This window comes from Phyllopteryx taeniolatus, chromosome 7 (genome assembly GCF_024500385.1).
Source record: "Phyllopteryx taeniolatus isolate TA_2022b chromosome 7, UOR_Ptae_1.2, whole genome shotgun sequence".
NCBI classification, from domain to species: Eukaryota; Metazoa; Chordata; class Actinopteri; order Syngnathiformes; family Syngnathidae; genus Phyllopteryx; species Phyllopteryx taeniolatus.
The window spans coordinates 9,580,346-9,608,103 of NC_084508.1; the positions used below are offsets into that span (position 1 = coordinate 9,580,346).

At 41.9% G+C, this 27,758-nt stretch overlaps 2 protein-coding genes across 3 annotated transcripts; both read left to right on the top strand.

Annotated features, from left to right (window-relative positions):
- Positions 1 to 272: 272 nt before the first annotated feature.
- Positions 273 to 10,220, top strand: LOC133480936 (ubiquitin-conjugating enzyme E2 R2-like). The gene is made up of 5 exons (XM_061779692.1): positions 273 to 839; positions 6,426 to 6,512; positions 6,594 to 6,691; positions 7,043 to 7,177; positions 8,871 to 10,220. The coding sequence occupies exons 1-5, from the start codon at positions 660 to 662 to the stop codon at positions 9,094 to 9,096; spliced, it is 726 nt and encodes a 241-aa protein (XP_061635676.1). The 5' UTR covers positions 273 to 659; the 3' UTR covers positions 9,097 to 10,220.
- An 11,846-nt stretch (positions 10,221 to 22,066) lies between these two features.
- LOC133481250 (C2 calcium-dependent domain-containing protein 4C) lies at positions 22,067 to 26,559 on the top strand. Of its 2 annotated transcripts, none has more exons than XM_061780389.1 (2): positions 22,067 to 22,352; positions 24,135 to 26,559. In XM_061780389.1, exon 2 carries the CDS (start codon positions 24,214 to 24,216, stop codon positions 25,474 to 25,476), a length of 1,263 nt encoding a protein of 420 aa, XP_061636373.1. In that variant the 5' UTR covers positions 22,067 to 22,352; positions 24,135 to 24,213; the 3' UTR covers positions 25,477 to 26,559. The 2 variants fall into 2 exon arrangements, with proteins under 2 accessions (XP_061636373.1, XP_061636372.1); XM_061780388.1 differs by lacking the exon at positions 22,067 to 22,352 and adding an exon at positions 22,378 to 22,683.
- The last annotated feature ends 1,199 nt before the right edge of the window (positions 26,560 to 27,758 follow it).

A 27,758-nucleotide genomic window follows, 5' to 3' on the forward strand; every position in this document is an offset into this window, starting at 1 on the left:
TACGACTTCCAAAATAAAGGTTAGGCGTACTGATAACAGGTGGATTAAAAAGGGCGTTCATCCTACCGACGGATTGTATTTGACTGAAAAATACATCGCATCGATTCAGAAGACGATTTAAATCTAAATGTAGCACTCAACGCGTTTTACATCGCGTTACGAGTCACCCTTCGTTCGGGGGTAATAAGGACGTGACGCTTACTTTTTAACAAAGGCGGCACGCCAAACGAGGGCTCTCTTGCTCACTTTACAGCTCACAATAGTCACGTGTGTAAACTGGTTTCATATTGAAGAAGTTTTCCGACGGGATGCTGCCATGAAACGTTTACTTCGAAAACTCAGTAGCGGAAGTGTGTGGCACTGTTTTGAAATAAGTGAAGCTGCTTTGGAGTGTGTAGCGCACCGGGTCTTGTTAACCACAACACAAGGGAGACGTTTTTTTTCTTTTTTTGTCTCCCCCCCCTCCCTCCCTTCCTCCTCTCTCTCCGGCAATATAGCAGATTTAATTCCATCTCTTTCCGCACGAATGCAGAGTTGAAACCATTCTCTGGCCAGGGAGTCCCTTTTTAATATATCTTTTGAGGGGTTTTGTTGTTGCGCCGGGGCCGCTTGACACGATTTCTCCAAGTCGTTTGTTTGTTTGTTTGTTTGTTTGGAATATGGCTCAGTCCAATCCTGTCGCCAGTTCCCAGAAAGCACTCATGCTGGAGATGATGAGTCTCCAGGACGAGCCGGTGGAGGGCTTCAAAATCACTCTGGTCAACGAGTCGGACATGTACAACTGGGAAGTGGCGATATTCGGACCGCCGAACACGCACTACGAGGGCGGATATTTTAAGGTGAGTGGCTAAGTTTAACTAGCACTACAGCTGCTACCGTTCTTATATCAGCTTTAAAAATGGACTCGTTTCAATGCCTTTTTTTTTTTTGGGCTAACTTTAAATATTGCTAATATGGCGTTGTAAGCTTTCTTTAACGATAATAAAGATGTCAGTTGATAAAGTACTGTACTTTTAACAACCTAGGTATATGAATTAAAGCTGGTGGTCGGATTGCTGTTTGGGACCCAAAGTTGGTTGGGGAGCCATTTTGGGTGGGTCGCGAGCAGGTTTTAAAATGTGCACTGTACAGTATACCATAATTCAGAGGGTTAAAACTGTTAAGAGTTGCTTTGGTCTGCAGCCTATCAATGTTGCACTTTGCTAAAAAGATGAGATCAGTGCAAAGATATAAAAACAAAAAATTCTACATGCAGTCATGTTCTTCCTCACTTTAAGTTGCTCTGAAAGCTAATTTAAAAATGTAAGCATGAGTAGTTGTTTAAAAATATATTTTCAAGGGCTGTATTTTAACAATACATGTTCTTTAGTGTTCCTAACTTTTCTAAGAGTGGGTTGTGATTCAGCAATAGAAAAATTTCCATGCTGAGAACAGTTGTGAACCAATTTTCTTGTCAAAAAATAATAGGTATTTGCAGCCTTATAATAACTAACCTGCAATTGACATGTACAGTGGTTGCAGCCTAAGAAGTGTATATCAAACTAGCGTAGCCCTTTGCATTAATCAGTACCCAAGAAGTAGCTCAGTTTAAAAAAAAAAAAAAAAAAGGTGGTGTGTACATGACACTCCCTGTCAAGTGATATTGCTTATTTTTTTATCATTAAACAATATCAAATAAACAGTTAATAAACACTCAAGGAAAAAATGCTTTTGCAATGAACTTTAATGCAAAATAAATTTAATGACTATTCAATTGATTGAAAAATAGTTGTTAGTAGCAGCCCTAAAAAAATAGCTCTTTAATATTGTACTTTATAAAAAAAATAAAATAAATAAAAATTATACATTGTAATAGTTAATTGGTATGTTAAGAGAGCGGCAGGATGGACGACTGGTTAGAGCATCTGCCTCACAGTTCTGGGGACTGTGGTTCAAATCCCGTCCCCACCTGTGTGGAGTTTGCATGTTCTGGGTGGGTTTTCTCCGGGCACTGCGGTTTCTGAGGGTGCATGCCTTACGCAGGGTTCCTCTGTGAACTCCTACACGGCTGCGAAATCCACTATGTGGCTGTGACTCATTTTGCACTGGGTTTCCATCCAACCTGTTTGCCCGATTCTTCTCTTGCGGGGAAACGGAACAGAACTCAACGCCCTCGATTGAACGAGTGAGCTGTCAGGCACATGGTGTGAAACCTGCCCGTCTGACTCAGCTGTTTTGTTTTGGCATCACTCACTCACATTGACGTCTTTTTTGTAAGTGTCTCAAGCCTCACAATACATTTAAGAAGCAGGAGGGTCACCGGCACCGTGTCCTGCTGGTTCTCCTGGTTTTGTTTCCATTTCCGCAGGCTTAAGAAGTATTGACTGACTTTTTGTAAACAAATGACTCTGATTGTGGGTTTTTAATAAATGTTTTTGGTAGTTCTCTGCTTTTTGTCGACCAACTTTTTGTGGACAAATGACTGAGTTGGATCTACTGTGACTGGTATAGTTCATTACTAGTACTACCATTACCCGTTTTATTTTGGCAGTCTCTACTTCCTGTGTCTAATAACCTACTTTTTATGAACAAATTACTGATTTGACATTTTTTGTGACTGGTGTATTGCATTAATAATACTGCCATTACTGGTTTTGTTTTGTTAGTTTTCAAAAATTTTTTGACTGACTTAATGAACAAATGACATATTTTAGATGTTTTTTTTGTGTGTAACAGGTGTTGTTTTGGTAGTTTTCTAGTTCCTGTTTTTGTTGACCAGTGGGGACGGGATTTGAACCACCTCTGGGAACAAATGCCCTAATTTAACTTTTTCTGCACCTGGTGTTGTATGTTAGGAGTAACATCATAGAAACTACACCAAGGATTCTAAAACGGGTCCAGGCAACAACTTTGGGGGGTCTGCAAAATAATTATTGTATCATTTTAAGAAAATGTCTACCTACGTACAGAAACAAAACCAACTAACCAACCAAAACCAATTACCCCCTACCAATTAAAAGCTGCAAAATTATTGTGACATATCGTCAGATAAATCTAACGTCCTTGCGTGAAGTCTTTTTATTAAATGTTTTTTAGTAGTGGTAAGGGTTAACTGCTGTTAAATGGCAGTTGAGAATTCTCTTGAGCCATTTCATTGACAAATTTCCCAAGCGGAGGTTCTTCATCGCCGCTTCTTGTTAGTCGTCATCTACGCGTTGTCGTCTTCTTCGTCTTCCTTATCTTGTTAATCCTCTTTATCCTCCTTGTTGTTTTCTTGTCTTCTTTGTCTTTGTCATCGTCTTGTTTGCCTTTAATGCCTCCTTGGTCTTTATCTCCATGTTCGTGTTGTTCCTTATTTGTTCGTCTTGGTTGTCATTGTTTTCTTCGTCTTAGTCTTATTCTTGGTATTCTTCGTCTTGATGAATTTCAGCGTCTTTTTCGTCTCTCTCGTCATCTTTGTCTTGTTCGCCATTGTCTTTGTTCGCGTTCCTTTTCTTCTTTTTTGTCGTCACTGTCATCATTTTCTTCAACTTCATCTTGTTCGTTGTCTTCAGCATTTTCGTCTTGGTCATTTTTTTTTTTCTTACTCGTCGTCGCCGCCGTCATCATCCTTTTCGTCTAGTTAGTCTTTGACAGCTCTCGATGTGACTTCCAACCGCTTATAATAACACCACCACTGTGGCGTGATACGACAATTGCGGTTAAAAGTGACACCCAACTTAGTCTAATGCCGCTCAAATTTTTTGGGGGACGTCAAAGGTCTTAAAGGCAGAGGCGTCCACAAGTTAGGTGGAAGTGTCCGTCTCTGAATTTTGCACGCAGGGAAACCCCTGACAGGCTTAGCAAACACCACATACAAACTGCAATGCCGTTCAAATCTTTTGAATGGCATCAGGTCGTCACAACCTTGTTTTAATTTGGCAAAAAAGCTGCTTGCCGGGATGCTGTGTGGGCTGCAGCTATTTGTCGGTGAGGATCGTTGTAGCTTTGCGCTCACGTTTCATTGATAGCTCTGACTGCAGGAAGCGGTCACATTGTCCAAGCCACAAGTGTAGGTAGGAAATACAAAATTCAAATCCTCACTGTTCTCTTAATTCTCTTAGCTTTTTTTTCCTTCTTTACCATTTGGTTACAAGGTTAACAAGGCATGGTTTATTAGGTCACCACAATCATCAACATTCTTTGAATTGCACATGTATTTCTATCACTGTTAACTGTAAAACAGTGTAACTTCTATATGTACGGTGGTAACTTGACTTATGTGACAATAACGCCACAACTGTTACTAGTGAAGCTTAAAAAATATATATATATATTAAACACCTAAATGTAACTTTAGCCCCTTACCCACAGCTTGTTCAGAACCAGATGTATCTGGCTTTTTCCAGTTGGCTGTTCTGTACAAATGACACAGAATGGGGGATATTGTGGAACTATTCTGCCCTTTTAGATGCATTATTGGAGCGTTAGCAGACTTTTTTTGTATAAAGGCATAGACGATGTGCAGCCTGCTTTTTAGAGGTACTATCATTAACTGTGTTCACGCTGCATGCTCAATACATTGGAACGGTAGAGAGATTTATTAGCCTGTACCTTTTCAGACAGAACTTGCCAAAGCATGGCATCGCCGTGTACAAGTGTGTCTTCACCAAACTGATGTGGTTGTCTCCACATAGACGTGTCTAGGTGTGTGCCAACACAACAGTGACAATTACTTTTAACACAAATGGCCGTGGACAGTGAGCCTCGGGTGTTAAGCTTATTCGGTATGACAGAAAATTCACGTGTCAATTTGAACCCCCCGACGCAGTTCAACGCGGGTGATAAAATAAATGTACAATATTTCAGGAGGAAAATCCGTGTTAGAAACCATAACTTCTTTTATATATAGTTTTTACTCCTCCCACACACTTTAAACGAATGTAAATCTTTTAAAACACTTTTTGAAAGCAAACTTGTACAAACATAACAAATTACAAGCATAAAAAGGTATATGACGTACGAGTGCTACAGCTATTGAATATTTTTAGAATCTGTTCTCCCGAAGATCCCATTACTCAATCGAGTAATCAGATAAAAATTAATTTGTACAATACCAACTCATAATACAATACTGCAACAACTGTTCAGGTGAGGTGCAAGTATTATTATTGTCACATTCCAAATGTTCTACATTTGAGTATGTGTGACTTTGCGTGTATGTGCCCTCAATGGCGATGCCTGGCCTGGTAAGTGACACGGCCGTCAGCGAGTGAGCTGGCTGGCTGTTCACTGGCTAATCCGTTACCCGGTCTGTGTTTTCGGTGACTCCGCGTGAGTGTGTTGTGAATGATGAACCATAGTATAGCAGGCTAACGCTGTATTCCAGATCCCGTGGCTTGGTTACACTTGCCGCAGCCCAGAATGAAAGGCTTAAGAGCTTTATGTAGTGCACGAGTCTTAATATAGCCATCAGCGGCCTCATCATTCAGTGTCGAATCACCTGTCAAGGCTCCCGCTGTCACTCCTACTTGGGATCTGTGGCGATGACCAGCTGATAGTGCTGAAGCAGCAAATGTGGTCCAGTATATGTGATGGGAGCTCAGCACAGGGTTTAATTTTGTGAATGAGGTGCATGTTTATAACAAGTGTACCCCACGCTTTATCGAAGAAAATTAGGTCCCTGAGTCCCTATTGTGCCGCCTTCCATACAAAAGCACGGCATGGGTGTGAGCAGTGGATTGTCCTTGGCTGTGGTAACAGGTGGAAAGGCAAAAAAACGAGACCTCACTGCACCATTTCAGCTCTAACACACACACTGTCAGTTCCCTGCTTGTTGCACGCCACTATTTACTCCCCACTGCCAACCACATACTAGTTTCAGATTCTTTCTAATCATTGGTGACGATACGTAAATACTAGTGTATTCAATACTGACGTAGTAATGTCAATCACGTTTTTAAATTGATTCTCAATTTTCGTGCCACCACCAGTTGCGTGACAAAGCACCAGAAAAGCGTGGAAAAAGAAGCACATAGCAAAGTGATCAATATTACAACCCCACTTCCAATGAAGGTGGGACGTTGTTAAACATAAATAAAAACAGAATACAATGATTTGCAAATCATGTTTGACCTATATTTAATTGAATACACTACAAAGACAAGATATTTCATGTTCAAACTGATAAACTTTGTTTTCAGCAAATAATCATTAGAATTTTATGGCTGCGACACGTTGCAAAAAAGATGGTTACACTCGCCGCAGCCCAGAATGAAATTGAAAAAAAAAAAGATGCTGATGATTAAAATTCTAGATTTGCTTTTTTCACAAAAACTGATTGTAATACTTTGACAATATATTCACAAGAAGTTCTGAATGGGCTAATACCCACCGCTACGTTTATTTTAATTATGGAATTGTGGATTTACATTGCATGTCTTCATGCCCGATTTGATTTATCACAGGCCCTGCTCAAGTTCCCAGTAGACTACCCGTACTCTCCACCTTCTTTCCGTTTCCTCACCAAAATGTGGCACCCTAACATTTATGAGGTAAAGTCTGTTGATTGTGGTTATGTCAATCCATCTGAACCGTGCATAAGCATTTGTTTTCTTCCCATATCCGTCGGCTAGAATGGAGAAGTGTGCATTTCGATCCTGCACCCGCCAGTGGACGACCCCCATAGTGGCGAGTTGCCGTCAGAGCGGTGGAACCCCACACAGAATGTCAGGTAAGCCATCTTTAGCCACAGTTGAGTTTGGTAAATCCAAAACTCCAAATACACACTACCTGACAGCTCTGCAAATTCCCATCAAAACCTTGAGGATTGTTTTTTTTTGGGTAGGTTTATGATTGACGAGTTCCTTGCAGGCAGTCCTCATTAGCAAAGATTGATTAGGATGTCAAAGTTCAATGGACATTATGGGTTTGAGCGGATCGGTTGTTTGACACTTAACCTTCATCTCTCCATCAGGCTTTCCATCAAGTCCCGCGTCTCGATCAGTAACTCAATGCCTCTCGTCTTACCTTCACCCTGACCTTCCCCGCTCATCCTTCGCTTCTGATCTCTCTCGTTGCTCAGGACCATCCTGCTCAGCGTCATCTCCCTGCTTAACGAGCCCAACACCTTCTCCCCGGCCAACGTGGACGCCTCCGTCATGTACCGTAGGTGGAGGGAGAGCAAGGGCGAGGACCAGGAATATATTGACATCATCAGGTACCGGAGTCAAAAACAAGTTCACAGTGGGACCTCGCGATCAAACCGTCGCCATCATAAAACGTCTGTTCAACTTTAGGTGTTTTCCACACAGACAAAGAGTCAAAAATTGCACGGGTAGATGCCTGTGAATATTCTCATCCATCCAAGTTATTTTATTCTCAGGGCATTGAATCGATTGCAACTGGTCTGTGCTTGTGGTCTTAGACGTTTCGCATCTCATGCAAGCAGGCTTAGTTAGGACAGAACTAGCCTGAGCTGGTGTGGACAAACGCAACCATTTATGCTCCCAAGTTTCTACCCGACGACTCGTGTTGATAGACAAAGCATCCTAGCGACTGTTGGTTATCATTCCAAGTAAATGATACCATTCGTGGTTAGCGACGTGCCTCTAATTTAAAGCATAAATAGTTTAGTTGTATACAATTAATGGGAAAGGCCATAGACATGCTGATGGTTAGCATCGAGAGTCACAATTAGCATGAAAAGTCACGGTTGTAGAACACTTTAAGTGATGGATATTTGAACACACATGGTGGTGCAACACAGGTTGACAGATCATAATGCTCAGTGCAATATATTCTTTATCCTCTATGAAAAATGGAGTCGCTACTGAGTCACTTGTAGTAGTAGAAGCAGGGATCTCCTTTGAAGTGCGTGCCGCGTCTGAAAATGGGCAGGGATGCAGGAAGCATGTTCAATCTGCGTTCGTAGATTCACCAACATGTGTTGGTGAAGCGCTTCCACACACAGCAAATTAAAAGTACAAATGCTCTCTTGGTGCTAGCTAATCAGTTGTGTGTGTTCCTCACGTAGCGCACACATATATACAAACTCTTTTATAAAGCATAACCACAGTGGCCCATGTTATCATTATTCAGGCAGTAGTTGACTTCAGCAAACTCATTTTCAGGGTTATTTGATTGACAAGTAAAGGTCGAGGGTGGGCTTTGTTTTATTTTATATTTATTCTTTTTTTAACCAGGTAAAAGCTTATTGAGAGATTAAAGCCAAGAGGCAGCAGAAGTTACACAGGCAGCAGAAATTATACAGTGGGTAACACAACATTCTTACAATAAATACAAATAGACTAAAAAGTAAGTGATATTATTGGCATCTGATTTAAAAACTGAAAAAGTCCAAATGCTTTCGAGTACGTTTTTTTTATTCATTCAAATTTGGCAGGCTTTAAGACATTTTTGGGGCCTCTTTAGTGAGTTAATGGCTCTATACCTATGTACCAAATGATTAATATTTAAGTGCAATTTTTGCAAATGGCCTTAGTCTGATTTATTTATATTTTTTAATCCAAGATATTTTATTTATTCATTACAATGCCAATGTTCTTTAGAATTTAAAGTGAATTGTTCTTAATGATGTAATTGATTTATTATGCTCTGGTGATTATATCAGTGGCATGAAAAAAATTGTATACTATTGTTTAATGAGAGCGTTTTTGGGAAAATACACCATCCTAAAAATGTGCTATCGCGACAGGCTGAAACAATATATTGTATCTGTACTCTTAAAACTTTTTTGAATTTTTTTTATTTTTATATAAAGTATAAACCCCATCATATGAAATTAGAGTTAGGCTTTAGAGGGGTTCCTGAGAAAAACATCTTCCTTGCAAAGGGGTCTTTGGACCCTTAAAGTTTGAGAACCGTCATCTCTCTTCCCCGTTTCTTTGCAGGAAGCAGGTGCTAGCCACCAAAAGCGAAGCGGACCTCGATGGCGTCAAGGTTCCCGTCACGCTGGAAGAGTACTGCATCCGCACCAAAGTGCCGCCCACGGACGACGGCTCCAACCTGCTGTACGACGACGACTACTTTGATGAAAACGGCATGGAGTTCAAGAGCGACTCCTACCGAGACATTTGCCTTGATGACGACAACTCGGACTTTGACGACTACTACTGATCATTTACCTTTCCTGTCACGTGCACTCACCAATGTTTTCTTTTTCTTTATTTTTTGTTTATCGGTGACTCATCAACGGAGCTCCAGTTGTTTTAGCCCCCCCTAAATTTTCTTCAATCTGGCCCATCATCATCAGGGAAAATGAGAGGTGCGATGAGATTGAGCCAACTGTGCAATTGTGCGTGAGAAGCCCTGCCACGTTTTGGGGCAAAATCCCTCTCGTGCCTTCCGTGCCTCCATTTGACCCCCAGCCGTTTGCTGGGTACGCAACTCGCAAGATGGAGGAGTTTGTGTCCTGCTTTGAAGTGGCTCGTATTTGAAGCAAACGTCTGTCTGACGCCTTCATCAAAGCCAGCACTGTAATCGCAACATCCACGTTCTTCCCTGTGACTGCGATTCTCTAGCATGGCAGAGTTGATCCTCCTCCTTTCCAAACTTGCTAGGGTTTCCCAAGCTTACTAAAATAATGAACACATTGCTATGAAACAGTGTGCCTGTTTGATGGTCAATAAAGTACTGAAAGATAAAAAGACCCATTTTAGATACCGTTAGTTTGGGAAACCCTGATGCTTGGTCTCATTTTCTTTTTTTCTTTTTTTATGTAGAAGGGGGTGGCTTTTCCTGTTGTTCAAGCTTTCCTACTTGGTGTTTTGATGCAATGTTTCTTGTCGTTTCATTTGTCAAGGCCATTCAGCCCATTGTTTGAGCACAGACACCAACCAGAGATCCAATACAAGATGTTTATTGCAATAACCTAAACAAGCTGCAATTTTATTCAAAACGCCTCAGGGAAAGAAAAAAAAAAAAAAAAAAAAAAAAAAACATCCCTCTTGCTCACTTTCTGACTTCATGCACTATATACAATCTGCCTTCTGCATGTGGGTATTGTTAATGATCACTTGTTGTTTGTTTCTATGTGCCCTGCGATTGGCTGGCGACCGGTTCAGGGTGTACTCGGCCTCTCGCCCGAAGATAGCTGGGATAGGCTCCAGCAGCTCTGGCCCGTGTGAGGAGAAGCGGTACAGAAAGTGGATGGATGAATGGACTTTACTATTATTATTGTTTTTGTTTCTTCGTTTGTATATTTAAAAAATAAACCTGAAATAAAGATCTTTAGATTTGAATTATTGGTTGAAAGTAGGACTACTGCTATGGAATATTTTTAGAATCGAATCTTCTCAACTATTCCATCGATTTCATGGTATACAAATTTATTTTGCATTGTTTATTGCCCCAAGAAAATCTGTATCAACTTACGTTGTACTCGCCAACCTTTTTGAACGTGAAAGCCACTTCTTGGGTACTGATTAATGCTACTAGTTTGATAAAACACTTCTGAAGCTGCTTCCAATTCGTCATTTACAGGTTCATACTACGGTGGCAAATATTTTCCTCATAGATTAAACTGACTTATTTTTCCATGTGAATGTATTACTGGTTGGGTCGATAACGTCAGAAAATAGGCAAATGTGTTTCCCAAAGTGAAAGTCTGTTTGATTCAAAATAAAAGTAATCCGTCTGCTTTCAAGGATGACTACAGAAATCGGAATATTTACTGTTGAGAGACTGCAATTAGGATTAAACAATCGATTATCAAAATAGTTGATTAAATTGATAATCGTCGATTTAATTACTGCACCACTAGAAAGCGTTGCTGTGATTTGTATGCTGGAAGGTAAGTTTCATTTGTCTTTTTTTTGTTTTTTGTTGCATTCCATGAGCATTAAAGTGATCCACTCTTTTTTTTTCAATTTAGGTTGGTTAATTCTCGTCCTGGGTGAATTCTGCCTACGGCCTCGTGTCGGCTGCATGGGACAGCCACAGCATCATCGGCGTAGGGGGCGTTAAATGTAAGCTGAAAAATTAGGCATATTGGACTTTCAGCTGAAATTTTGGGATGAACCAAAAATGTACTATAAACTTAATTTGACATCTGTCTTAAATGCACGTGCGATGATTCAATGTTTCGGTACTTTTTGCAGAATTTGCTGTTTTGTAACAAGGAGCTGAATGGGAACATTTAGATGTCTGAGCCATACAAATTCCAAAAATGTTCACTCAACTCAGGTCTTTCTGAGTTGCATTTTGAATAAAAATGCAACCTGCTGATAACCGTGATGCGCTTAGCTCAGTTCTCGCTTTGGTGCAATGATGTCAGGATGTCAACAATGTTTGTTCTCACTTTGGTGCAATGATGTCAGAAAGTCAACTCCATGATGAGTTGAAATAAAGTTAGTTTAAATACAAGTTCTAACAACCAGGAAAGTGCAATTTAGGTTCATCCTGAAAATTAATTTGTGTGTGTGTGTGTGTGTAATGTATATGGTGAATTCTAGGAACTATATTTGTGAAATGCACATTGCGAATAGTAATTATTTCGTGGGCTATTAACACTTCGTTACAAGAATCTCTTCTAAAACTGTTGACGTGAATTTGGACATGAGAGATACTTCATTTTTTTAATACACCAACCATCAATGGCACACATTTCAGGAGCAAGGCACCTTTGCAGCAAGCTGGAATAGGTGTGAAATTTTGCTGCATGCTTTGAATGGGGAAAACGTTGTGCTCTTTGGTGTGCAAACGGCCAAATTACTCAACTTAAAGAGCACTTTAAAAAACAACCGCGGCTATTGAGATATTTTTTTTAAATGGTGCCTATCTCCTGCATTCTCCGCTCAACACCAACTGCCCTCATGTCGTCCCTCACTACATCTTCCTCGAGCTCTCGCCTGGAAGCTCCATCCTCATCATCCTTCTACCATTGTACTCGCTCTCTCTCCTCTGGCTGTGTCCAAACCATCAAAGTCCGCTCTCTCTAACTTTGTCTCTAAAGCGTCTAACCTTGGCCATCCAACTGATGAGCTCATTTCTAATCCTATCCAAGAGAGAGCTCTCTCTCTTGTCTCTAATCCGTACATCATGGCTGGCCTCAACACTGTATTATAAACTTTGCCCTTCATCCAAGCAGAGAGACTGTCCCACAACACATCTGACACCTTCCTCCACCAGTTCCAACCTGCTTGGAGTCATTTCTTCACTTCCTTCCCACACTCACCATTGCTCCGGACTGGTGACCCCAAGTATTTGAAGTTCTCCACCTTCGCTATCCCTTCTCCCTGTAGCCTCACTCTTCCCCCCTCCACCGCTCTCATTCATGCACATGCTGTATATTCTCTTACTTCAGCTAATCTTCATTCCTCTCCTTTCCAGTGCACACCACCTTTCTAACTGTTCCTCCACCTGCTCCCTACCTTCACTGCAGATCACGATGTCATCTGCGAAAATCATGGTCCATGGGATTCCAGTCTAAGCTCATCTGTCAGCCTATCCAACACCACTGCAAACAGGAAGGGGCTCAGGGCTGATCCCTGATGCAGTCCCACCTCCACCTTAAACTCCTCTGTCGCACCTACGGCACACATCACCACTGTTCTGCTGCCCTCATTGATGTCCTGTACTATTTGACCATACGTCTCTGCTGCTCCAGACTTCTGCATGCAGTACCACAGTTCCTTGTCATAGGCTTTCTCTGCTTCTGTAGATCTCCATCAACACGCATCAACAAAATATAGATTCATACGTGTACAAAAATGTAACTAATTTGTGGGTGTCCCAACAAAATGTAAATTTTCACAGGGATGAACATGCATAAAAAATATAGTGGGTTTTGGAGTATGGCAAAGTCCTTAAAATTGACAAAATCATGAGGATCTGAAGAACCGCTAAAAATGGCCAAAATGACCCTAAAATGCATGCGTTAAAGCAAATGTGAGACTCCTTATGTCTTATCAACAATAGGTCTTTGACTTTTTTGCGGGTTTACTCTCGGTAGAGAGGCTTATCAAATTTAGTACGCCAAACTAAAATAGGCTTTTAGGGGCTGAATTTGAACAGAAATGTGATTGCACAACAACGTTACATACAGTGCACTAATACAGTTTACGAAGAGAGTTGTGACCCTTGATCTTTTCTTACAGGTGCTTTTGAAAAGGAGAAAAAATACTGGTAAGATAGTCAAGGTTTTATAATACTTTCCCCCTCAAATTGGCCGAGCTGTAGAAGACACAATCTAATGAGCATACCAAATCCAATACATCCATTTTCTATCACACTCATTGATTGTGCGCTGGAGCATATCCCATCTATTAGGCGAAACCCTACTTGAGCTGTTAGGTCAGTTCCAAAAGCCCATCTGATTTCTCCATACTTGTTTACGTCCTTGGTTCGCTCACAAGCAAAACCTGGGGTGTAATTGTGCACCTATATTCAAAGTCTAGATGGTTTTTTTTTTTTAAGACAATGAGTGAAAATAGTGAGATTTGATACATTTGTGTAGGCTTGTTTTGTTGTTAGAATCGATCGCTGGAACGCCGCCTTAGGGAGAGCAGCCACTTGAGGTAAGCAATTCATTTCTGCAAGTTTTGCCAGCTGTTTGTTGGATTGATTGCGTCGCTCACCTTTGAAAAACAGTTTTGTAAGATGACCTAAAGTAGGCTTTAGCTTTTATTAACTTTTTGTTTGATCGGTGGTGTCATGTGACCGCAGACTTTGATGGGCACTGCTGACTGTCAGCAGGGGGCCACGGTCATACTATTAGGCTTGAATGCTCGAAAAAGGTTTTGGACGGTGACGTTACACAGGCATTTGATTTAGTCACATCTTAAAGGCTTTTGGGACGGCCATGAGGCTCGGATGACTGCGACTTTGATGTGCACGGCTTGAGGACTTGGATTTGCATGGCCGGACATTGAAATGCAAGACTTTACATCGTGATGTACGTATTATTTTAATCATTGACCATGTCATTTTTTTTTTAGCATATTAAATTAGCAATTGAATGTAAACTTGGGGCGCTATGGCTGTTGTGTTCATGACAGAGTGCAAAGCAACGGGGCTATGATTGATTGGGTTGACAAGGCCTTCATGTGGCATCTGCCGCCACGTTGGTATCATTTTAACCGATGATTGTGATTTTATAATCAATAACAGAAGTGTTTCACACTTTACTACAAATAAAAAAATGCATAATTTTTTTTTTTTTTTTTTTTTTTAAACAAATCTTAGCTATCACAATTGTATGTAATCTCATATGCATGCAATCATGCTCAAAAACATGGGCACCCCAGGGCTGTAGTTCTTTCATTCAACTATTTAATTTGACTGTAATAATGATGTACCACGTGTTGGGATGCGAGTGTGAGGAGTGCGTATGATGACATCAGTGCTCTGCAGTCATCCCGATGATGATGATGATGATGATGATTGGGATGGTGGAGACCTGAAAGGATTTCCTGATGCTTTCCTTACATGAACTCACCTCACATGTACGCAAAGTGTTTGTTTGACGTCATACTGCCTCCAGGGGGCAGTATCAGCTCGTATGACAAAAGTCTGTTTGAAACTCGTTATGTTTTTGTCTCCCGTTTGTTTTGGAATTGCACAGATTGAGTGTTCTACAATCAACTGGACTGGCAGGTAGGTAGATCTTTTCTTTTTGTCCTTTTATACTTTCAGGGGGGTTTTATTTGGTCTTTTTTTTTTTTTTTTAAAGCTATGCTTGACCCTCCTACAGGCAATGTTTGAGTAGTAATGAACTGCTGCTACAATTTGCATAACAGATTGTACTAGTTTTACGACGGCTGAATCAAACATGAGGTTTTGGGGGGGATTTTTACATTTATACGTGTATACATATGTGTGTTTATGTTAGTAAAATGATTGTGTGTAATTCATATTGTATTGCTTGTACTGCGCAGCCAGTCACTTCCCTATGCTGTATTAAGTTCCATTTCCTGTTCTGTAATTATCGTCACACTTTCCCTCTGATGGCCAAAGAAAAAGCAAAACACTTGCAGAGTTAATCCTCAGGGGTGGCCAAAGTAGGAGTTCTGTAATATTTGTTGCATTAATTTAGCTGTTACCCCTAAAATTGGTTAATAGATTTATTGTAAATATTAAAGTAGGGAAATAAACTATTTTATAAAACTTTTTTTCCATTCATTTCCTTTTAGTAAATAATTGGTTAATGTTTATTGTCAATATTAAAATAAACATAGAATAAATCATTTTATAAATAAGCTTACATTTATTTTAAATGTATTTTATTAAATAGTTCATGAATTACGTAGAAATGAAAAAATAATTATTAGAACATGAGAACGAGTTGTTGTATTTACAAAATAAATATAATATATATAAAGTAATGCATCATTTGAATATATAACAGTATATTAAATGTATAACTTTTTTGATTTACTTGAACCTGTTTTTTAATTGCTCTGCGAATGACCTGGTCCACCATTAAAATCAAATGTGGTTCTTGAGCACAGAAGTTTACCCGCCCCTGCTTTCGATGCTCGCTGAACTGAATGACTGTACCAAATATAACCCAGGGCTACGAGCCACACGCTGCTTCACAATGTCTAAAGCTGATGCTTTTCAGCCGCTCTTTCTTTGGTCACGTTCCATGCAGCCGTAGTCTCAGAGGTGACATACTTTTCCAAATATGACCTTGAAGCGCCACCTTAGTTTGTCTGAGATTTTGAAAAGGCTGCTCTTTTTTTCCCCAATCCACTTTTTAGAGGAAATAGCCAAGCGTCATGTCAATGCATTTATTCGAAATTAAGAAAAGTAATCAAAGTGTCATCAAATTGAATTAGTTTTATTACTTTGTAAAAGTAATTCAAATAAGTACGCTACTATTATATTTTCAACATGGTAACCTGTAATGGTAACCGAGTACATTTCCAAAATAAACTTACCAACACTGTATATTTATACACTGTTTAAAAAGTGTGTCTTAATAGCTTAAAAGAAAGTAGAAGGGGTAAAACCTTTTTTTAAAAAAAAAAAATTATTATTTTTTCTTTATATGGTCTCATATCCCAGATTTTCACCTATTGCAGGTGGGAAATAAGTCCCCTGAATATGCCTCAAGATGGCGCCAAAGCACTGTCTAGGAATGTAGTATGTTGATGTTAAACTATGTTGAAGTGATCTCGACTGAGGGACAAGCTCTGTATTTTGGGGAGGACCTATGTTTAGCCTAGGTTGTTGGTGGAAGTTAGGGGAAGTCTTTGCCGTATGGTCATTTACACATGCACTTGGTGTGCGACTTAAAACATCTATCAGCCATTTGTTTTGAACGGTCATTTTATGAAATGACCCTGAAATTAATCAAGTGTTTTGGGATTATTGATCATTGTTTTGACCAGGGCCTGCCGCGAATAGTGAAAAAGCGGTGGGTTTCCTGGATGTGGTTCAAATTTGGTAGGATTCTGACAAAATCTTAAGAAAAAGTTTGTTTTGGGAAGCTTGTTTTTAAAATGTCTGCTTCAAATCAAAATTGTGTGTTTTTGGGCCTGGCTTCTAGAGACTTTTTTTGTGGGTCTGCTTGCGATAGACATCAATCCATCCATTTTGTTTACCGCTTATCCTCACTAGGGTCGCGGGTGTGCTGGAGCCTATCCCAGCTATCTTTGGGCGGGAGGCGGGCTACACCCTAACCGATCGCCAGCCAATCGCAGGGGACATAGAAACAAACAACCATTAGCACTCACATTCACACCTACGGGCAATTTAGAGTCTTCAATCAACCTAGCACGCATGTTCTTGGAACCTTCCTGTTCATCCTGTATATGCTACCCTTGGGTCAAATTCTTCAGAACTTTAATTTTGATTATCATAGCTATGCTAGATGACACACAAGTTATATCTGGCAGTATCTTCGGATGACTACAGTTCAATTGAGCTGTTGTGTCACTGTCTAAAATCGATAAATATCTGGATGAGCCAAAATTTTCTTCAATTAAACCACAACAAAACTGAGATAATTGTTTTTGGCAATAAAAAAAAAAAAAAAAGCGAAGGGATAACATGCAAACTCCACACAGGCGGCGCCGGGATTTTAACCCAGGTCCTCAGAATTGTGAGGCAGATGTGCTAACCAGTCTCCACCATGCCGCTGTGATAGAAATGCTTACCAGATTTCATGTTGCCAAGTGAAACTTGCTTTTGGGGCTGAATTAAAAATGTCAGGGGAATTTTCAAAGAAACTTAAAGAAAAGAATAGAGGAATGTTTGCACTTGATTTGGTGATTTATTTTTTTAAGGTTTGCAGTGATGAAGTGCACTGAAGTGTACAGTCAAAATCCGCAAGTACAGCCACCCGAAAAGGTTTGTAATTCCCTATAGATGCCACAAGATGGCGACACAGCCTTTTTTTTATTAGACAAGGCTATGGCCTGACTGAATGCAGCTCCTCACCTCAGTTCAACAGTTGCTTGGCCACAAGATGGTGCCAACGCAATACTTTTTTTAATATTAGACATGGCTTTGGCCTGAGCGCAAAAATAATCAGTAGGGGAATTTTTCAGTGAATAACTGAAGATATGCTCCCCAAAATATGCGAGTATGCACAGGTTGACTGTACAACTCGGTAGAAACGTGGCACGTGACGTAGAAAGGAAGCGGTCGTGGCCCCAGATTCAACAGGAAGTGTACTAAAGTGGCTTCTCATCCAATGATTGTCATACGTCGCAGGATCCATTTATAGCCCGGGCTACCTCGCTCTCGTTCATTTCCGCGTCGATCCTGGCTCGTGCTCGCGTTGCCGTGGAGACGTCTCCGTTCCTGACATTCACGTCCAACCTGTATTCTTCTTTGTTTTGCTGCGCTCCGACCCGGATGACCCGGTTCGCTCCTCTCGACCAGGAGCTTCCACTTGCGGAACGTCTGGATTCATTGATGCTCTCTTTGTGAAATCCCGTGTACGAGTCACACTCTGCGATGATAAATACAGCGTGGCACCTTGACTTAGGAAATGCACCGTGACCGACCTCGTGACTCAATTTACACAAATATAAAAATAAGAACACCAAGAAAACTTGAATAGAAATGTGCCGGAGCATGCCGCAACGTGTGACGAGATAACGTCTGTCATTACACGTGGTGATGCAGCATGTGGCTCATTTCAAGTAACTGATGAAAGATGGCAGTAGGTACAATGAACCTGTTGAGCCACCTGTCACCATTCATACAACAGAATTCTAAGCTTTGTGTTCAACTGAACAGGCTCAGATTTGTGAGTTAGGTGAGACAAAGGGCTCTCTCTATTTTCGACGTCTGCGCCGGTGTGGGCAAGTATCTGTACCCCTACTCAGTACGGTGTGAGGAAGTTTCCCACAGCTGATATTGTATATAATTAACAATAAAAACTTCTTTCTACTTTTGTACTTCAGTGCATGTCGGTCTGTACCTTTATACTTAAGGAGTTGAATCAGTACTTTTACCAGAATGATTGTTATTATATATATATTTTATATATATATCGGTACTGCTTAAATACAGAATGTGAGTCATTTTGCCACCTCTGGTATTTTATATATCTGACAGACAAAAATCCATTTTTACTTCTGTCTTTAAGTACATTTCTAAGTCTGTACTTTTATATTTACATTAAGGAATTGAACCAGTACTTTTACCAGTCTTTATTTTACACTACAATCTGTGCTTACTATAAGTACACAGTGTGAGTGTACTCTTGCCACTTCTAGTATTATACAAGCCCAATTCCAATGAAGTTGGGACGTTGTGTTAAACATCAATAAAAACAGAATGCAATGATTTGCAAATCATCTTCAACCTATATCTAATTGAATACACTACAAAGACGAGATATTTCATGTTCAAACTGATCAACTTGATTGTTTTTAGCAAACAATCATTAACTTAGAACTTTATGGCTGCAAGACGTTCAAACACCTTCATGAAAACCTGTTTGGAACATCCCACAGGTGAACAGGCTAATTGGGAACAGGTGGGTGCCATGACTGGGTAGAAAAGGAGCTTCCCTGAATTGCGCAGTCATTCACAAGCAAAGATGGGGAGAGGTTCCCGTCTTTGTGAACAAGTGCGTGAGAAAATAGTCAAACAGTTTAAGGACAATGTTCCTCAACGTACAATTGCAAGGAATTTAGGGATTTCGTCCTCTACGGTCCATAATATCATCAAAAGGTTCAGAGAATCTGGAGAGAAATCACTGCATGTAAGCGGCAAGGCCGAAAACCAACATTGAATGCCCGTGACCTTCGTTCCCTCAGTTGGCACTGCATCAAAAACTGGCATCAATGTGTAAAGGATATCACCACATGGGCTCAGGAACACTTCAGAAAACCAATGTCAGTAAATACAGTTCGGTGCTACATCCATAAGTGCAACTTGAAACTCTACTACGCAAAGCAAAAGCCATTTATAAATAACACCCAGAAACGCCGCCGGCTTCTCTGGGCCCGAGCTCATCTAAGATGGACTGATGCAAAGTGGAAAAGTGTTCTGTGGTCCGACAAGTCCACATTTCAAATTGTTTTTTGAAATTGTGGACGTCGTGTCCTCCGGGCCAAAGAGGAAAAGAACCATCCGGACTGTTATGGACGCAAAGTTGAAAAGCCAGCATCTGTGATGGTATGGGGCTGTGTTAGTGCCAATGGCATGGCTAACTTACACATCTGTGAAGGCACCATTAATGCTGAAAGGTACATACAGGTTTTGGAGAAACATATGCTGCCATCCAAGCAACATATTTTTCATGGACGCCCCTGCTTATTTCAGCCAGACAATGCCAAACCACATTCTGCACGTGTTCCAACAGCGGGGCTTCGTAGTAAAATAGTTTGGGTACTAGATTGGCCGTAAAATACGACAACGAAGACCCCGGACTGTTGAACAGCTGAAGCTGTACATCAGGCAAGACTGGGAAAGAATTCCACCGACAAAGCTTCAACAATTAGTGTCCTCAGTTCCCAAACGTTTATTGAATGTTGTTAAATGAAAAGGTGATGTAACACAGCGGTAAACGTGACCCTGTCCCAGCTTTTTTGGAACGTGTCGCAGCCATAAAATTCTAAGGTAATGATTATTTGCTAAAATCAATCAAGTTTATCGTTTTGAACATTAAATATCTCGTCTTTGTAGTGTATTCAATTAAATATAGGTTGAACATGATGTGCAAATCATTGTATTCTGTTTTTATTGATGTTTAACACATCCCAACTTCATTGGAATTGGGGTTGTATAATTGACAGTAAAAATGCATTTTTACTTTTGTACTTAAGTACATTTCAAAATCTATACTTTTATGCTTTTATTTACAGTACAAACAGGAGTTGAAATCAGTGCTTCTACTTTTACCAGAAGTTTTAAACACATTTTTTTTAACATCGTTACCTTTACTTCTACTTAAGTACGGAGTGTAAGTACGCTTGCCGCTTCCGGAAGATTCCCAGTAGTAGTGACATGGAATGGTGACAATATATTCCTGTATGCACATCCTCGCAAAAATCTGTTGTTCCTCTGCAAAGTTGAATCGAACTCGGTTTAAAATATGTGCACTGTAGCTTTCTGCGTTTCTGCTGACTGCCGGGACTCCCAACAACAGAGCTAGTTAGTGGTGGCCCATGACCTTTGCACACGTGTGTCATCACTTGCTGCAGAATTGATGAAATAGCCTCTTGTAATTGCACAGGTGACGCCGGACAAAACGTTTCCTGCCGGCGTCAGGAGGCCGCCTCTTATTTTAGTCGCGGCACATGTACGTGTTGCCATAGAGAAGTCTCCACGGAAACTGAGCACTTTAAACCCGAGGATGGACACGCCGAATCAGAGAAGCCAAAGAGAAGAGGGGGGGGAAAAAAAAAAAAAAAAAAAGGAATAGTTGCTCAAATTGGAATTAAACCGCAAGTGCATGTGCGCTTATTCCGATGAAACGCTCATAAGACGCTTCTAATAAGATTCAATGCAAGCGCTGCAGATGCTCTGTTTTGCACGGTGGACACCTGGTAAACATTTCTGCGTCACAGTTCTGACGCTCGGGTTCGAATCCCGCCTCCGGCCGTCCTGTGTGGGGTATGCATGTTCTTTCCGTTTCCCCCCCCCCCACACTTCTGAAACTTTCTCACACACGACTGCAATCCTCTCACACGTACTGAAATGCTGTCATATAATATACTGAAAATCCTCTCATAATAGGCTGATGAGCTCTCACACTCACTCCTCTCGCACTACTGTAACACAATCACTAGTGAAATGTGTCCTACACACACTACTGAAACACTCTCTACCCATTACTGATGCTCTCACATTCCCAACTGAAATGCTCTCACATAAATTACTGAAATGTTCCCACACACACTAGCGAAACGCTCTCACACACTACTACTAAAATGCTCTCATACATACTGAAATGCTGTCATTCTATACTGATAAGCTCTCACACTCCTAAAACACTCTCATAAACACCGCAGACACACTCTCAGGCGCCACTCCTGAAACGCCCTCACACTCTCTCGGGATGATCTTGCTCACACACCAAATATGCTCTCGCATTACTGAAACGCTCTCACACGCTACTGAAATGTTCTCACACACACCACTGAAACACAGTTACACACTACTGAAGTACTCTCACACAGAATAAAATGCTCTCAACATACTGATGTCTTCTACCACACTACTGAAACGATGTCGCAAACATGACTGAAACGCTCGTACATATATTACTGGAACACTCCTCCGCACACTACTGAAATGCTTGTGCACGCTAACACTCAGACACTACTGACATGCTCTTACATCACGACTGAAACACTCACATAAACTACTGAACTATTTTCATACACTACTCAAACATTAGCATTCCCTACTGAAACACTTACACTCCTAAGATGCTCTCACACGCTACTGCAAAGCACTACACACACACACTACTGCAAGATTTTGTACATACTACTGAAACACTCTCAAAACTACTGAAATGCTCTCGCACATCATACCAAACGCTGTCATACAATAATCCATAAGGGGTTCACACACACACGTTATACGGAAATGCTGTCGTTTATAATATACTGAAAGGTTGCAGTAGTAATTACGTCCTTGACGGCCCCTCATATATTTCCATCGTGAATATTATGAAGCGTCCGTGCACGAGTCCCTTGAAAGGTGCCATATAAATGATGGAAATCACAAATATTTGTTTGATTATGCGTGTGCGTACGCGCACACATGGCTCAAGCTGATTGGTCACTCCGACTGTGGCGTTGCACATAAAAAAGCGCGCACACGGACGCTCCCCACAGCACCGCGAGAAGCGCGCACCCGCACACGGCGAGGAAACACCCGTGGCCGCGCAAACGACACCGGAACGAAAAGCCTCTCTTCTTATTTTTATTTGTTTGTATTTTTTTCCCCCTAACACCGTGAGTATAAAAAGTATATATATATATTTTTTTTTTAGGATACATCGTTTTACTTAGTCAACGCGCACTGTTGGAAAACAACTTTGAATCATGACTTAACATTCACTGGTGCCTGAAACTCTGGAGATGTTTTGAGTGCGCAAAAATCTCCCACTCAAGAGTCTCGGATGTTATTGAATTTGCGCGAACTTGAATGGAACAAACACACCGACTGTCTTTTCCTCATTCGAGCCTTCTGCTGCGAAATCATAGATCACCACATTAGGTACACCTGCATTATCTAATGACAACCAAGTGCAAGAGATGCATCCCAAATGTTGCCTTTGCGAAGGTAATGGTATATATATATTTTTTTACTTGTTAATTTAACGCCAAAAAATCAAAATAAAAAACTCAATCATTTTGATTGTAATTCATGGGGTACGTGTTGATTAAAGTAATAAGCTAAGTAGTCAAAATATTAAGAAAAATATTGTTTTAAAATTCTAATTATTTAATATAACGAAAGGATAATTTTGTTGGTTGTAGTTGTTAATAGTGGAGTTTAAAAAAAAAAATTCTATAATATAAATATGGTGGATTATATGTAGTTAACTACATACATATGTAAGTTGGAATTAAATTTAGATTTTATGTTAATTTTTAAATCACAATTTAAAACATTGTATTGGTTGAAATAGGGTTGGTTAGCATAATTATAATTATGTAGGTGAATTAAGTACACAAAATATTAGAAACAGCGCATAATTAAAAAAAACAATTATTTAGGGATTTAATTAATTGATTTTGAAATGTAAATGTTTTGAATGCGTTTTGTTGTTTGTTTTAATGAACTTGGAACTATTTTAAATTGTAAATGTATTTCCACGAAACACATTTTCAAATGATTATTAGCATGGAGTATGATGCAGTTCAGTTGTTTAACTAGAATAACAAATGAATGGCTGCGTGATTACACTTTTATTTGCTCTCGTTGGATAGTGCAATATCATTTTGATATTTACTCCCACGTTGTGTCGTTTGACTTGATTTGAGCGTGCATAATAACCGAATGTGTAAACTCCCTGCTTGCAGTAAAGTGTTGAATTGAATACAGCATCAGTGATGACGATGATGATAATTAAAGCTGCAAACAGCAAAGATGAGTGCACAGGGTGGGGGCCTCCATTGAAGTAAGCTTCCTGCATGTGTACATTTACGCCACTAGAGGGGGCATTTCTGTTTCTGATTAATCGTACCTTCTGTCCTCTCGTGGAAGAGCATTTCATTGTTGCGCCTGTCACTATGTTGATGACATAGCGAGATGACTATATGTAATTAATACATAATCATTGTCAGACCTATTCATTGAAATGAGATCATTAGTCTACTCATGCGGTGTACTTAAGTAGAAGTAGAGATTCTTTGTGTCAAAAAGAATGTCAATGTAGTGATTCCACTCCTTTATGTAAGGTCAAGTATAAACGTACAGACTGAAATGTATTTAAGCACAGATAGTTATGTAATAATATATTACAAAAATAAATAAATAATAGGGCTGGTACAAGTACTGACTCAACCTTTTTACTTAATTAAAAGCAAAACACTTCAGACTCAGAAATGTACTTAAGTACACAATTACAAATTATATTCAACATATTATATTTTGCTAACTTGACACAATGGGGCTCTAAAAAACTGCACACACAAAAGTTTCGCTGTCTTATTATGTGTGTTATTTGTGTGTCTGCTCCCAGTGGACTCATGATTTACGCCCCCCTGGCACCCCTTGTGTGTTGTTAGCTGCAGCTCCACCCGACTGCACCGTCACGTCCCGCCCACACGGCCCGCCGTCCCGCCGTCCCGGGGGCGGGTGGGCACCATGTGGGTTCTGGATAAGATCCGCGGCTCGGTGGAGACGGGCGTGCTGCGGCACGGGGAGAACGGCGACAAGAAAGGCACGGCGCCGCCCTACTCCAACGTGCTGACGCCCGACAAGATCCCGGACTTCTTCATCCCGCCCAAGCTGGTCAGCTGCCCTCCCGAAGCCGAGGCGGCGAAGCCCAAGGAGGACTTGCAGCCTTCGTCGTCGGAGCAAACCATCGGCGGCGGGAGGAAGATCAGCGTCGCCAAAAGCCCCCGCCTGGGGGCCAAGCTGGCGGGAGACACCAAGAACCTGCTGAAGGCAGCCAACCGCCACATTATTCAGATCGAGAGCGCCGACGACGTCGTGGCCGGGGACACCAACGCAGACCCCCAGTCGCAGACCGCCATGTCTCTCCCCTACGTCCCCAAGACTCAAACATCTTACGGCTTCACCACATTGAAGGAGAGCCCTCACACTCGCCGCAAGGAGTCGCTCTTCCACTGCGACATCGGCAGTCCCGTGACCTCCCCCAACAGCCAGAGGAAGACCCCGGGCAAGGGCGACGGAGGCGGAGGCGGCAACCACCTGAACCCGGCCGACTTCAACGCCTCCCACGTGAACCCGTACCGCTACTTCAGCGGCGGCGAGAGCGACACCTGCTCCTCGGCCGAGTCGTCGCCCTTCAGCTCGCCGCTGCTGTCTCGTTCCGCCTCGCTGCTCAAGATCTTCACGCACGAGACGCAGGCCAGGGTGGTGAAGGCCAAGCGCTCCTTCGCCCGCCACAGCTCCCTGTCCACCGACGAGTGCAGCTCGGCCGAGCCCAGCCCCGGCGTCCAGCGCCGGTTGCGCATCCCGTCCTTCCACTGCGGAGGCGCGCCGGCTCCGGAGCACGCCTCTCAGCGGGAGCACACGGTCAACTTGCACAAGGGCGGCAGCGTCCGCATCAGCGCCCACTACGACGCCGGCACCTCCCGCCTGCGCGTTCGCGTCCTGGTGGCCGAGAGTCTCTACGACAAACACTTTGACATCAAGAGCATCAACTGCTGCGTGTCGGTCTACCTGAACCCCGGCAAGATGCAAAAGCAACGCAGCAACATCATCAAGAACAGTCGCAACCCCGTCTTCAACGAGGACTTCTTCTTCGATGCCGTCGGCCCGCTCCAGGTCAAGAACCTGTCGCTCAAGCTCAAGGTGGTCAACAAAGGTACCAGCCTGAAAAGGAACACCCTGCTGGGGGAGCGCGAGGTCCTGCTGAGCAAGCTGCTCTCGGGGGTCTAGTCTCCAAAGAGCAACCGGAAACCCAAACCACTTCTGAACACACAGGACACGATAGCCGTGGGACTGAGGAATCAACCACTTTACCCGGCACGCGGTTTATACAGCAAGCGGCGTCTTATCTCATGTGCGCGGGCGACCACCGGCCTTGAGCCTTTTGATAATTTGTCTAACTGAGCTGAAGTCAAGAATGAGTTCTCTCTCTAATGTAATTGATTGTACCCTTTTGGGGCTCACTCAACCCCCAAACCAAATTCAAATTTCCCAATACAAGAAGACGTCAACCTTTAAGAGTTGACTTCTGCTGCGTCACCGAGCTGGACGCTACGGGTTCACGCTCAGCTCACTTGTTAGCGAGGGTTCTCATACTTTTTTTTTTTTTTTTTTTTAGTTCTAGGAAGCCCTAGGAGACATTTTCACAAGGACTTAAGAAAAAATACAAATAAAAAAGGACTTTATTCATGCAGTTACATCACAATCATTTTAGAACTTTGAATTGGCCCAAAGCTAAGTTATGGAAGTGTAATTGCTTTATCATGTTTGTTTAATCGGCTTGCGGGTCCCCATAGTGTGTGTTGGTATGGAAATGATGCCACATAATAATGTATTGCAAATTATTTTGCGGACCCCTGGGGATTCCCTGGTCCTCGGTTTGGAAACCACTTTCGGAAGCAGTGTGACATCACGGCAGACAGCGTCGCCGTCACACTATCGCCACGGAAACCGCAGCAGTTTGTTTGAAGAAATGGAAAACTTTACTTGTATCAAAGAAATGTTCATTTTGGGACCAATTAAGCGAAACTGGCGGTTGGGAATCGAGAACACGGAACAGCCGAATGAAGTGAAGCATAAGCATGCTGCGCAGTTCGAACGTTCCCGACCTGGATGAGGCTGTGACGTCTCCTGGTTTGCAAAGCCCCCAGTAACCAATGTCCCCGCAAGCCAATCGCGAGGTTGCCAGGTTTGCATTTGGATCCCCCTCCTCAGTGTACACTACATGTGTCGCGCGCTTTGATTATGATTGTAATGCGACGCCTTGGCCACAAGCCGCATGTGTCGGTGCACAAAGACGCTTTTGTGAGCCCCCCCCCCAATGCTTTTATGCGCCTCCACGTCCTGATGTGCAAATGACGCTTTGACCCCGGGGGGAGGGGAACAAACAAGAACTACAATGCAAGTGGAGATGTGTCGCATGGCTCAAAAAAGTCGCGTGAAACCCGAAAGCCTTACTGACCGTGTAACGTAATGTTAGGTACACCTGCTCCAACAGCTAGCTAAAAAGATTATTGCAAGAATGCTCCATTTTGAGGTATATATCGAACTATTAGAGTGCTCGTAGTGACATCAAACATCCATTCGTTTTCAATAGCACTCACTCAGTCTCACTCACTCTCCTAGACAGACGAATAGATTGACTTTATCTGCAAGAAAAGGCTCCTTTTTTGCCGACCTACCCCATAGTCTGGACTTGAATAATACAGAGGACCACATGTAGGACCATGCCAGTACTTGCCAGCAATTCCTGCAGATCCTTTAGTGTTGCTTTTGGCTTCGACTTCCTTTTCCGCCTCCCTGATCAATTTTCTGTCGTCGACTGACCGTGACTTTGAATGCGATTTTTTTTGGTTTGGTTGTACGGTATTCGGTATCCATCCATTTTTCCAATTTCTATAGCAAAACAAAAATAGGGGGTAAACCGGAGCATCTCCCAGCTGACTTTGGGGCGAGAGTTGGGCTACCCCCTGGACTGCTTGCCGCTCAGGTTCTGCACATAATGTAACTAAAACCAGTTAATCTTTGCCTGCTTGCTAAGGCACAATGGTGTACCTAATGCTATGGCCACTGAGTGTGTGTGTGTGTATGAGATGTGCATGACATTTCGTCAAAATGTGTTCAACTATGTGTAACGCATGCATGTTTTTTTTCTTCTTTTTTAAAAATAATAAGGTATGTCGGGATTGTACGTTTTTGTATCAGCTCGTGCAAGTGATGCATCGGCATGGCAACAACCAGCCTTAAGTCTTCAGCCTGTGGATCTGGGGCCTCACTTGCATGCGATTCCATTCTTGAGTGTTTTGGATTTAAAGAAGAAAAAAGAGGTCTCTCACAAGTTGAAATAGAAGTCCACTGCTCTGTATAGTTTATAAGCTGCTGATGTGACTCTGTCCGGCGCACAAATGTTTCCAATTCAGATGTGTCGACCAGACAATAGTAGTCGGTGGCGGTCACAATGTCGGTTGCCGTGTCCTCTGATGTGTACGTTTGCCGGCAATGTCGGGCGGGTT

Bases quoted from the DNA above. Each gene is read 5' to 3' on its own strand.
- LOC133480936 (XM_061779692.1), top strand. From the start codon at position 660: ATGGCTCAGTCCAATCCTGTCGCCAGTTCCCAGAAAGCACTCATGCTG. The intron at 840-6,425 runs GTGAGTGGCTAA...GATTTATCACAG, and splicing joins ACGAGGGCGGATATTTTAAG to GCCCTGCTCAAGTTCCCAGT. The intron at 7,178-8,870 runs GTACCGGAGTCA...GTTTCTTTGCAG, and splicing joins GAATATATTGACATCATCAG to GAAGCAGGTGCTAGCCACCA.